The 12,084-nt window shown below is 36.5% G+C and overlaps 1 protein-coding gene and 1 long non-coding RNA gene across 4 annotated transcripts in view; one reads left to right on the top strand and one right to left on the bottom strand.

The window, feature by feature from the left end:
* BTBD8 (BTB domain containing 8) overlaps window positions 1–8,543 on the top strand; it is a 35,039-nt gene extending 26,496 nt beyond the window's left edge. For all 3 annotated transcript variants that reach the window (XM_057429176.1, XM_057429177.1, XM_057429178.1), the window contains 6 exons: window positions 1–62; window positions 1,108–1,744; window positions 2,078–2,165; window positions 2,718–2,857; window positions 3,989–6,313; window positions 7,636–8,543. In XM_057429176.1, the coding sequence (XP_057285159.1) occupies window positions 1–62; window positions 1,108–1,744; window positions 2,078–2,165; window positions 2,718–2,857; window positions 3,989–6,313; window positions 7,636–8,105 (3,722 nt within the window). In that variant the 3' untranslated portion in view covers window positions 8,106–8,543. The remainder of the gene's footprint in view (window positions 63–1,107; window positions 1,745–2,077; window positions 2,166–2,717; window positions 2,858–3,988; window positions 6,314–7,635) is intronic.
* LOC130609853 (uncharacterized) overlaps window positions 1–12,084 on the bottom strand; it is a 37,172-nt gene that overhangs the window by 19,513 nt on the left and 5,575 nt on the right. The window lies entirely within an intron of this gene.

Consider the following 12,084-nt stretch of genomic DNA (forward strand, 5'->3'; position numbering starts at 1 on the left):
CTGCATTTGACAAGGGTGATGACCGAAGACTTGGCAAAAAACCCGTATTCACTAGTTCTCAGGTAAACATTTATATCAAAACATAAAAATATTCAGAAACTTGCAAACAAAACTATTTTCATCATGTGTTGTAAATTACGTATTAATTTGTTATATTATTTAATGGAACTTGCTTTTGAAAAATTTGGGTTTTTTTGGTGAGCTGTTACTTCTGCAAAATCAGTTATGTCCAGTACTGAGAACATTTTAGGACTCAGCTTATACTCTGCTACACTGTCAAGCAGATAAGCTCAAATAAAAGGCAGGAATTTGTGTTCAGAACCTCACATTCCCCTGTTGCTACATAATGAAATTGATCTGTTTCCCAGAGCTACTGAGCTAATGAATCTCTGCTACCATCACAAGTCACTGAGTCTGATTCACTCTCTGCCCTGAAAAAATACTTTCTACTGCTCTCAACAACTCATCTACCGAGACTCACACTCAAAACTACAGTACGATTTAGTAGAAAACCGGTACGGATTTCATATGATTTAACAGTCTGGATACATTGCAATGGCATTAGTATCATAAAGATTCCATTTCATGCACTTAATTCTCCATGTTTCAGTATATTTCTTTACCCGAGAGAATTAATACTGTCACTTATCTGGTTGGATACACTGTTGGTAATGGTTAAAAACATGACATGTATTATAAATAAGATGTATGTATTTTCGGGTTTATGTTTGTAAGAATTCATAGTCTTTACTCCTCTTTGAAAATATGCACATCTAACTCAACAAAGTCTTCCTACTTCAGCAGATACTAATAATAAAATTACAGAGTAATTTGTCCAAAGTAAAAGCAAAACTCTACTTAGATATTTCTATATCATCTATATACAGCAGTATTTCACATGTGATTTACCATTCACTCTAGTTATTTCTAGTATTTTTGTATCTTTGCAAGCCAGCAATCTGAGCTGCAAAAGTATTTTTGAAGTTATTTTTATGCTCTTACTGCTTCAGATTTATGTACTACTTAAAAAGTAGCTGTGTTTCAGCAATGAAAGGTAGTTTGTTATAAATGTCTTCTGTTTTGTTTTCCTGACTCTTTTTTTCCTAGCTAAACAAATCTATTACTGAATCCGTTGGTATAAGGAATACTTCCTGGACAGAAAACAGCAAGAAAGATTGCTGGGGATATTCTTCCACTAATCAGGATAAAATGAAATCTGATGGATTAGGAGCATCTGGACATACATCTAGCACCAACAGAAACACTGTTAATAAGGCTTCAAAGCATGAGGATGTAAAAGGGAAAGATGGCAAAAAAATAGTTTCCAAGATTGCTAAGGATTCAAAACCTGGGGAAAAAGCTGCTTCACCAAAGGCTAGAGCTGTCATAAAGACAAAACCAGAAAATAATGGAAATGTAAAGGCTGAAAGCATGCTTACCAAGCAAGAGCTAGAAAAGACATCATCTGCAAGTGGCCAAAAGAATTCAGGAAGTGGAAAAGGACTAAAGAACCATGAAGGAAAAACTGCAGGTGCCAGACCTAAAGTGCTGTCAGTAACTTCAAGCATGCAGATTAAAACAAAGCCATTGAAAAAACCCACAGGGAAGGAATCTCCCTCTTCAGTGACTGTGGCAGGAACTTCCAGCAAGTCCCCGAACTCAAACACAGATAACCAGACTGCGAATGAACAGACTGAGGAACCCAAAGAGGAGAAATTGGTAGAGGAAGGGAAAAAACAGACAGGTAATTTTTTATTTACTTTTTGTGTTTCTGAAGTCCACTTCTGACTTGTCCCAGACTGGTCATAAACTGAAAACCAGCCCAGGAAGCTTTAAAAAAACCTACTATAGATTGGTGTCACCCTTTTCATCTAAATTAATATTAACTTAAGAATATTAAATTTCTCCTCTATTAACTGAATCTATGATGAACTGATAGCCACATAAAATGGTAGAAGTTCTGCAAGTTTAGCATCCGTGCTGTTCTCAATAGCTGATCATAATATATTGGATTTTTTTGAGTACTTACACGCAATGCATTTCCCCCATAATTAATTATGAATTCACTTTACAATAGTGAAAACAAAGTCATCTGTGAAAACACCAAATGGAGCCATCAACAAAACCAAAAAGACTGAGCTTGAGGCTAATGTCACCACAAGCAGGTATGTTACAAGTCAGTGCGCTGCTTTACATATGTGCATGTATAAGTTTGTACAAAGAAGTTTCAGGTGAACTATTAAACTTAGTGTTAAGTGAACATGTTCTTTTTTTATCTGAGAATGGTGGTCTATCATATGTTATTTTCAAAACCATTTGAGTTAGCTATTGGAAACATTGCTGTAAATGTAAAATTGGCTTGGCTTTTCTGTTGGGATTGTTTCATACTAATCATGTTAAAATTGTTATAGGTCATTCAGAATTCTGCATACTGGAACAGTAAATGCCCATACAAGGTGTTGTAAACTTACTATTTCTGGGATACCTTAGATTAAACTGGACAGGAAGACATCTAAAGCACTCTGAAATGGGTCAATTGTGTATTTATATATATAAAAGTATATCCATGCATACAGGTTTTGTTTTCAAGAAGTATGCCTTTAGGTTGCATTTTCAATGTCTGTATGTGTTTTAATATGCACATGTATATATTGGTTAAGTACAATTTAAACATTGGTAGAAAAGCTTGGAAATAATGGATGTATTTTTTTTTGCAGTCTGACCAAAAAATCAACTGGAAAGGGTTGTAATGAACAAAATGTGCAAGGTGTTCTCAAGAAAAAAATGAATGCGAGTAGCAATTCTGCAGCACAGCAAAAGGCTCAAAACACACCTACCAATTCTCCCAAGAACCAAGGTAAAGTTTCATACAGCAATGAAATGAAATGGTCTGCCATTATCATGCAACACTTTGTCTCTCTGTCTTTCCCTCAGCACAAGCATTTGGCAAAATCTTCTGAACAATTCTGAGTATTTTCCACGTTTAAGTTTTGGCGAATCCTGAATTATAAAATGCAAATGAATGTGTGTCAACTTCAAAATATTTAAAAGATGGTCTTCACTGCCGACTGGTGCTTTCTTCTGCTTGTTTAATCTGCTTTGCAGTCTTTTATTTGCTGATCACCTGCACTTCAGCACTTGGAACCATGTCCAAGTTCAACATCAATTCTATAGGTCAAGCATTTCTAGCATGCATCAAAGTTGTGGCCTGCCAACCCCTTTATTAACTGGTTAGCTTATGCCTTCCTTCCTCGATCATCTCCTCTAGGAGGAGCACTACCAATACTGACCTACCCCACAAATACTTGATTTCTACAGCTATTTATATCAAGTGTGGGCAAAAACAATGAAGACCACAGAGAGGAAACCCTGTTTGACAAAGATACAAAGCATTAAAGGATGGAACTCTTTGATTCCATTTGGACTGGGCACTTACTGGGGATGGAAGAATATTCAAGTTATCTTAAATGCATTATCTTAAATGCATTATGATATGGAAAACACAGCTTGTGTCAATTTGTGGTATTAAAGATTTTGCAGTATTTGCTGACTGAGCAGTGATATCAATTCTGGTATTCTAATCACATTATAACTAATATAATTATTTTCCGCCTGCTTTCATTTCCTGTACAATATAAATTGAACACAGTACTTCCCACTTCCTGTGCTAAGCTGCTGTGCAGTGCTTCTGTGCACTGTTAGCTGCTGCTTTCTGCTCCAGTGATGACTACTTCAGTTAGAGGCTGAAGTAATTCATTTATGTATTGCCTATGAAGTGCTCTGGTTTTAAAGATGGCATGTAAATGGAAGATTATATTTTTGTCTACTATTTCTCAATTCTTAATTCTTTAACAAGTCTTAAATCCTTTAGTTACATACAAAGATGAGTATCTTGCTTCTCAGCTTAAACACCAACACAAATTTGGTGAACATAATTTTACTGGCATATACAATCTTTATAGTCTCTTTTTTTTTCACTGTTTGTTAGGACCTCAGGGGGAATCGCCCAATTCACTGAAATCAGGAATGTCCCCAAAACATAATGAAGAAAAATCTGTATTACAGCATCTGGTTCAGACAACACACCCAGAAAAACATCCTTCAGCCAAGAAGAAGAGTGTTAAGCAGTCACAAACACCTGTAGCAAAAGCCACTGCAAAAATGACCCCTAAAACTGCTGTTCCATCAAAGCACGCTGAGATTACAAATAGTAAAGACCCAAAAATGAAAACAGCTGGGCAGTCTGTATTAAAATCTCAGTCCTCTGCCCAAAAACATCCCAGGAGTGAGTCTCCTGTTGTCCAGAAGAACATGCACACCTCTGAGCACAGAAGTTCAGGACAGAAACTTGAAAAAAATGTGCCTGATGACAATAATGAATGCTGTTCTGCAAAGCAAAGTGAAGCTTTAAAACCTGGGATGCAGAGTAGCAGTGAAGATAAACTGCTGGCACCCTGTCAGTCCATTAAACAAAAATTGCCAGATCCTTCTGAAAATGTGGAAAATAAAATACAATCCAAATCATCTCTAATTACAGAAGAAGCTATGTCTCAACTGCATGTTTCACTGCAAAATGGAAAGAAAGCAAGTCAAATCTGTGGAGATCAGACTGGAATTAAACAGATGGAATATACACAGAAAGATAAGACAGTTGAAGTTCCCTGTCACACGCAGTCTTCCAGTGATGGATACTCAGATTTTTCCAACGAAACAAATCAAAAGGCCACTGCTTCAGAACTGGTGAAATATTCAAAAGCAACAGAAGTCTGTACTGAACAAAGTGATCCATTAAACTCTGAAACAGGTGTTAACTATGGTGAAAATGCTTTACAAAGCTTTTCCAGAACCATAACCAACGAAGAGGATGAGACATCATCTCCTCAGATTCATATGGAGGAACTTCTTACAGCTGATGAGCTGTGTGACACATCAGCCTTGACTGAATACAAATCAGTTTCAGCAGATTTAGATGATGTTTCAGAATGTTCCACAGAACAAATAACAGAAAAATATTCACCTAGTTACACAGAGCCTATAGATCCTACAGAAATGCCAGAAAACCATGAAAATGCAGAAATTCCCTTTGTGGACCACTGGAGTACTGGTGCACTAGATCCAAAAGAGAGTCCTGAATCAGATACTGGCAGTGCAACCACATCCTCTGATGATATAAAGCCAAGATCAGAAGATTATGATGCAGGGGGCTCTCAGGATGATGAAGGATCCAATGAAAGAGGCATTTCTAAATGCAGCACTACGTTATGCCACGATTTTCTCGGAAGAAGCAGCAGTGACACGAGTACACCCGAGGAATTAAAAATTTATGACAGCAGCCTAAGAATAGAAGTGAAAATGAAAAAAGAGGGTTCTGATCTCTTCCGTGTTAATTCAGCAAGTGATGATGAAATACCAAGAAAAAGACCTGAAATTTGGTCCCATCAAGAAAGTGCGAAGACCAATACTAGAGAAAGCAAAAGTTCTACTTTCAGTAACACAGAGTTTACTCAGGAAGCAGACCAGGTTTCTTCTTCTGCTGATGAAACAGAAGACGACAGATCTGAAGCAGAGAATGTTGCAGGAAAACTTCCTCCACCAAATGTTCCTACTCAGCAGTTCCAAGGAATCGATAATTTAGCTTTTGAAGATGCAACAGAAAATGATGTTGCAAGTCAAGGGTTCCCTAAAACTAAAAACTTCAAACGATCTGTTTTACTTTCCGTAGATGAATGTGAAGAATTGGCAACTGATGATAGAGTGGACTCTCATACTTCACGTCAGCATTCAATAGATTCTCTTACTCCTTCAGAAGTATTTGACAGTGTTTCTCAAGAGCACCATGGAAATACTTTCTATTCTGGATACTCACTGGAAATTGAAGATGGATTCCTGCATTCCAAACAGCATAAAGAGAGAGACAATAAATCAGATAAAAGTGAAAGTCCTCTCCTACATCCTCATGGCACTGAAATCCCAAGGAAGGGGGATCAAGGTGTTTCAATGACTGAACAAAACTGCCCAGAGAAAGTATGCTCAGCAGCTAGTCCATGTCCAGGAGAAAAACAGAAAGCAAACATGAAGAATGAGGTGGCAAGTGAATTTAACCAGTGCAATAAGTACTTAGACAGTGATGCAAAATCTCAAGAAAGACCTTGCCATTTGGATCTTCATCAGAGAGAAGTTAATTCTGATGTGCATAAGAGCAGCTCTGCAAAACCCATAGAAGCCAGTAAGAATCAACTACTGACTCAAGAAGGTCAAGTGAGAGACAGTCAACCAGCAACTACTGAATGCGCTAATACTGATTTACTTCCAGGTAATGTATAGAAATAGAAACATTCAGTAATTCAAAGCAAATTAATAGGGAGAGCTTTGGCAATTTGTCTAGGATTGAATCCTGAACTGAAGTAATTTTGGCTGAAACTATACTATTTTTAAGTATTTCACTTGGGTAATGAATGCTTGTCTGTTTGAAATATCCGTCAATACCTGCTGGTCAATGAGAAACTTCATTACAAGAAAAGAGAGTTTATGTAATGCTAAAAGATTGGATGCAGTTGTCTGTACTTCAGTTATTTTTGATCCAATCTAACATTGACAGCATCAGCTTTTGATGGAATCTCAGTATTTGTTTTGTCTGCTTGATGACGTATAGTATGTCTGAATGGGATGTGCAATAACTACAGTAATAACCTTAACTAAAGGGCACTGAACTGTTTACCTGAACAGCTATATGCATTATTATTATTGTAATTTATTTATATATTAAACGCAAATTTGGATCCTTCTCCCACTGAATATAACTGAGTATTTGCCATATACATCAGTGGGAGCAGGTTTGAACATTTAGAGCTTATGAGATGTCAAAAATTCTCAATTTTACTAGTAAAAGCTTATTTCCTAAAAGAGAGATTATACTTAGAACTAATGTTTATATACAGAAATGTTCTAACTTGTCTCATGTAGCTAGATGAATACTTGTCTAGTTTTGTGCTTTGTCTTCTTTATACCAGTAATTCAGTCTGTTTATCCCACCACAAATATACAATAGTGTTGATTACAACTATTGTGTATTCAAGAGGAATGAAATGCTGATGATCTATGTCCAGCCAGATCACAGAACAAGACATTTAAAGTTGTACTGTTTTTCTTTAAGTTTGCTTGCCCTTGCCTGCAGCTGCCCTTGCATGTGCAGTGTAGAAGTAAGCCTGTGGATAAACATTTTTCCTTTTAAATCTCTTCTAAGCTGGCACAGCTTAAGTCACCATTCCAAAATCATTCTCTATTAATTCCTTCCACGCACCTCCTGGTCTAAATTTAATTTATGTAGTAAATGAGGATTTCATGTGCATTAAGTGTATACTGATGTTGTCATTTTCTGTATCAGAAACTTAATTCTGGAGGTTATTGTTAATTACCAGTGATGATCGCTGCTTTAACTTAATTTATAAATGATACTTTGGTTTTTATATAGGAAATAAATGCCTCAGAATTTGTCGATTTTGTATAACCTTCCATCCCCCTTTTTTTAACCTGGTTGGATTGTCCTTCCTGAATGAGTTAAATTTTGCTCTACACAGCCCTGAGGGGAGGATCATCTGCAATTTTTACATTGTACAGTATTGTGAATTATTTCAGGAGACATAGATGAGTATGACACAATGGCAAAAACCTGCATGTATGAGCATCGGCCTTCAAAAACCCTTTCTCCAATATATGAGATGGATGTTGGAGAAGCAATTGAACAGAGGATGGATTCGGAAACAGCAGTTCTAGATGTGGATTTTGAAGATCAGCAGTTTGCAGAACAGGACTGGACTCTACTCAGGCAATTGTTATCTGAGCAGGACTCAAACATCGGGTTCAAAAACTCTGTTCCTGAAGACCTTAACCTAGCACAATGTCTCATCAATCAGACACTGTTTCTGGCACGAGATGGTTCGAATCCTCAGGGTACATCACAAGTTGACACATTCAGCAGGTGGACTGAACTAATGTCTCCACTTGATGATTCTTCAGCAAGCATTACAGTGGCAAGCTTTTCATCTGAAGACTGCTTGTCCCCTCAAGGGGAATGGACAATTCTTGAACTGGAAACCCATCATTAAGGTGAACTCCAACCCATTCCCCAAATCTATTTATGATGAGTTGTTTCCATACAATAATGATACTGCATCAGTCAAGAACAAGCAATTCTTGATACTGAGGCAATCTTTCTGATATTATGAGGTAAATATGTTTATTTATAATCTAGATTTAATTGCAAGTACAATAATTTTTCAAGACTTAAATGTATGTCTTTTCTAAAAATGAATTTTGAGCATGTATTTTCTAGGATTGTTAGAAAAATTAGATGATATAAAAGAAAAATCTTGGTTTCCATCTTCACTTTTATCTTCTTTTCTGACATCTAATCTTCTCATTGACCAAGAATTTCAAGATGACTGCACAATTAGTAGAGTTATTCTCGTTCCTTTTTTTCCTTCTTCTCTCTATATGGTGACTTTATTTTACAATAATAAAGATTCAGAATGGTTGTGTTGAAAGGTGATGTGTGCCAACGCTGCTTTAAATAATGGAAATACATACTTACATTCAAAGAAAACATTTCAGTATCAGTCTGCCTTGGGCCATATTACTATGAGCAGCTTGTTTCATCCGTTTCTTCCAGATTTGATTTTTTTTGTATTTTGGGTTTGCTTTGTTTAGAAATTTCCAATAAATTTTTTAAATTGTCTTTCCTTTAAATACAAGACTTCAGAGGGTCTGTGATACAGGAACAGCAATGCTTCTGTCTTAAAAATGCACATATTAAAGTAAATATTTGTAATGGCATAGCGCATGTATTCAGAGGAGTTGGTAGAATGCTGCTCCTGTTCTAAAAAACAGCATGTCTGGCATCTCCAAAACTGCATCTGAGTCTGAAGTCATGAATTCATTACACTTGCACCTTTCTGGCGCAGCCTAAGGCACAGCAAGATTCTGAGGAATTTGGTTTTGTTCTCATAGGTGCTACATTTTTTGGAGGGGTAACAGGATTTTTGCATCTTCATTAATACCTCTATAGTGTAGCTTTTATATTAAGACTAAATGTCAACATAACCATTCTTCTGACTAAGAGTGCAATAGGATGTACTTCTCAGTATTGCTTTTTCTTCTGGGTTTGGCTTTTAATTTGAGTGTGGATGGGACTGTTTATTGTCTTTTCTGATTTGACAGAGGAAGGAGGAAGAAACTATTTTTGATTCCTACAAAGTCAGAACTCCAGAACCATACAAGCGTAGGCCCTCTAAGATATTTGCATTATGAAAATATTAGGGCTTGCCTGTCACAAAGCTTAAACAGAAAGTATTCTACCTCCTCTTAGCCATTAACAGAAGTGCCTTCAGAAGTGGGTGCTGCCATATGGGCAGTAAAAGGCTCTAACACTTTTCTGCACTTAAATAGTTCTAACAACAAGCTGGCTCTAAGCACTGATAATCTGGTCAGTTTTGCAAGCTTCTGCACAATTCTAACAGTGCAGCCCCATTTTCTTTGGAAACGTCCTTTCTTTTAGCTCACAGTCAGAAACTCTCAGTTCTGTGAAAATATGAAGCTGCCCCAGCATATGATTAAAGAAGTTAGGACTTGTCTCATCTTTAGACTTGACATAATAAAAGAGCTCTGAAGCAAACTAATTTATCCAAAAATCCACTTTATTGAATTTCTGATGCAGAAGTAAAAGTGATGTTTTATTTTCCCCAAGATAAATGGAGGAAGAATTTTATCTCATTCTTTAATATCAAGGCAGAGGAAGAAACAGGAAAACCTTCCTTTCTTTTTATGTCAGTGAAGAATTAGGACTTTAAACTCAGGGAAGAAAGATGTTCAGTCTCATAATAATCTTTCCACTACTTTTTTAGCAGCATAAATTACCTGAGATATTATGATTTAAAATACTTTTAACATAATATGCTGTATTTACCCTGCTATATTACTACTGATAGAGTAATAAGAACCTTCAGAAGCGCAAATCATCAAGAAAATCTGTTTTTCACCTTCAAGTTCACAAGGTATATTGACAGTGGATAATCTTCTGAATAAACAAAAGCACTCTAGTATTAGCCATAGTAAAAGATGCAACGCTAGAGAAGCTCTTACAGAAAGCTTAGGCATGGTGTTTTCTCAATTTCTGTGGAAAAGACTATACTATAAAGTTGTTCACATAGAGTTTAAACAACGTTAAAATTCTGACAATATTCTGATAGTGGGCATTCACATGTTAAACAAAATGAAGTGATGGAAAAAATAAAGGCTTAGGAGAAGTGACAGAAAGTGAAAGAAGGGTTCCCGTTGCCTATTTTTTGCTTTATCCATATTTTTAATTTCTTACTGAATTAGAAAAGCAATACTGAAAAGTAGTGCACAGAGTTCCTTGTTTGTATGAATCCATATGGAGGAGAGATTAACTGTTTGGTTTTTTCTTTGCATTTACTTTTCCAGTTGTATGAAAATTAAATTAGCTTCTCCAAGTCCCCAGTGACGCTGCTGCAATTCCTTTAATAGTTTTTCAGTAGCCCAGTGATTAGGATTTGGTGTATTGTACAGTTGGTACATATGCAGCCATAGAATTCAGTTTCCCACAGCCTAATAGTCTCTGTATAAGCAGCAAGAATAGAAAGCTGTATTGTTTTTAATTTGCGTTACCAGAGTGCCTGTGAGGCTTAATCAGAGCAGCATCCCACTGGCTAGACATTGTACAAACACAGAACAAAACCAGGCTTCCCGCAGAGCCCTTATAATCCAAGTTAAGACAAAAGACCAAAAAAAACATGGATGGAAAAACGAAATGAGAGTGTCAATATTTGTCTAGATGATTAGCAATGGTTTCAGCACACCATCAGTTTAAATATTGTCATTTTCTTCTTCTACATGCATTACGAGAAGAAGAAACTGGAAAGTGACATTTGGATGTTGGTACAGTGAGGGAGCTGTAGGAATCTATATTCCTGACCAGACCTGTGTGCCATCTAAACTCTGTTCCTATCTCACCTTATTCAGGATGATGGTCAAGTTTTAAGCAGATGCAGGTGGCTATTGTTTTAACAGTATCAGTCATTTCACTACTCTCAAGTCCTGCTTATGCTTCCTGCCACTGATTTTGCCACTCTTGGCCTCTATTCCAGAACATGAGAGAACGGACAGGTGTTTGTTTGAAAATGTCATACAGAAACAATCAAACTTAGACTCCAAGTGAATAGGGATTAAGAGATCATAAATGACCTCTAAAGTAAAGACAAGGTATGTACATCTGATGGCACAGTGAAAGGGCATTAATGAAGAAACTAAAGAGATGGCATAGTCGAAACAGTGTTTAAATATTTAGCTTGCAATAGCATTTTGAATAAAAACAGTGAAATTACTTTGGCAAAGCTGAGAAAGCACTCTTGCAGTCAAGAGTTTATACTGACAGCTTACATGAGATTCTTACATGAATGGGTAAAGATGTCTGTATCCTACAGGTAGTGACAAGAAAGTGAAATTTAGAGGACAGGACTCAGAAATCAGAGTTTAATAAGCTATGACCCACGGTTTGCCACCTTGAGTATGTTACGAAAGTGAGAAATAAGGATGTTTTACAAGTATGCATTAAGTTTAAAATACCATCTCCAAAAGGTGGTATCAATAGGAATAATTACTTCTTTTTGCTTGGAAAATTAGAGTCTGGTCTGGACTGGAGAAGCAGCTTTGAAGTTTTTTCACATATAGAAGCTAGCTAAAATAGTATCTGTGTAATAAATCACCAACAGACATATTCCAGAGAGAAGAAAAAATGAAATGAAAGCCCAAAGCTTGAAACCCTATAGGAAACTCAGGAAAGTAGAGATTCTTCCAAATTATCTGCTTAATAAAAAATAATTAAGGAAGTAAAGGAAATAAACAAATGGTGACAGGAATCAAATAAGCATGACAGGTTATCAGGAAAAATGCACCAGTGGCTTCATTGGTGGCCCACAAGACAGATGAGCAAAAAACTGCAGTTTTGAAACTGGTTAACATCTTCTTAGGGACTGTGATCAAACTGAGATACTGGCTTTCTCAAGAGTG

Source organism: Pezoporus wallicus, unplaced genomic scaffold, assembly GCF_028554395.1.
Source record: "Pezoporus wallicus isolate ANWC-B61680 ecotype Strahan unplaced genomic scaffold, APGP_CSIRO_Pwel_v1 contig_593, whole genome shotgun sequence".
In the NCBI taxonomy this organism is placed as follows: Eukaryota; Metazoa; Chordata; class Aves; order Psittaciformes; family Psittacidae; genus Pezoporus; species Pezoporus wallicus.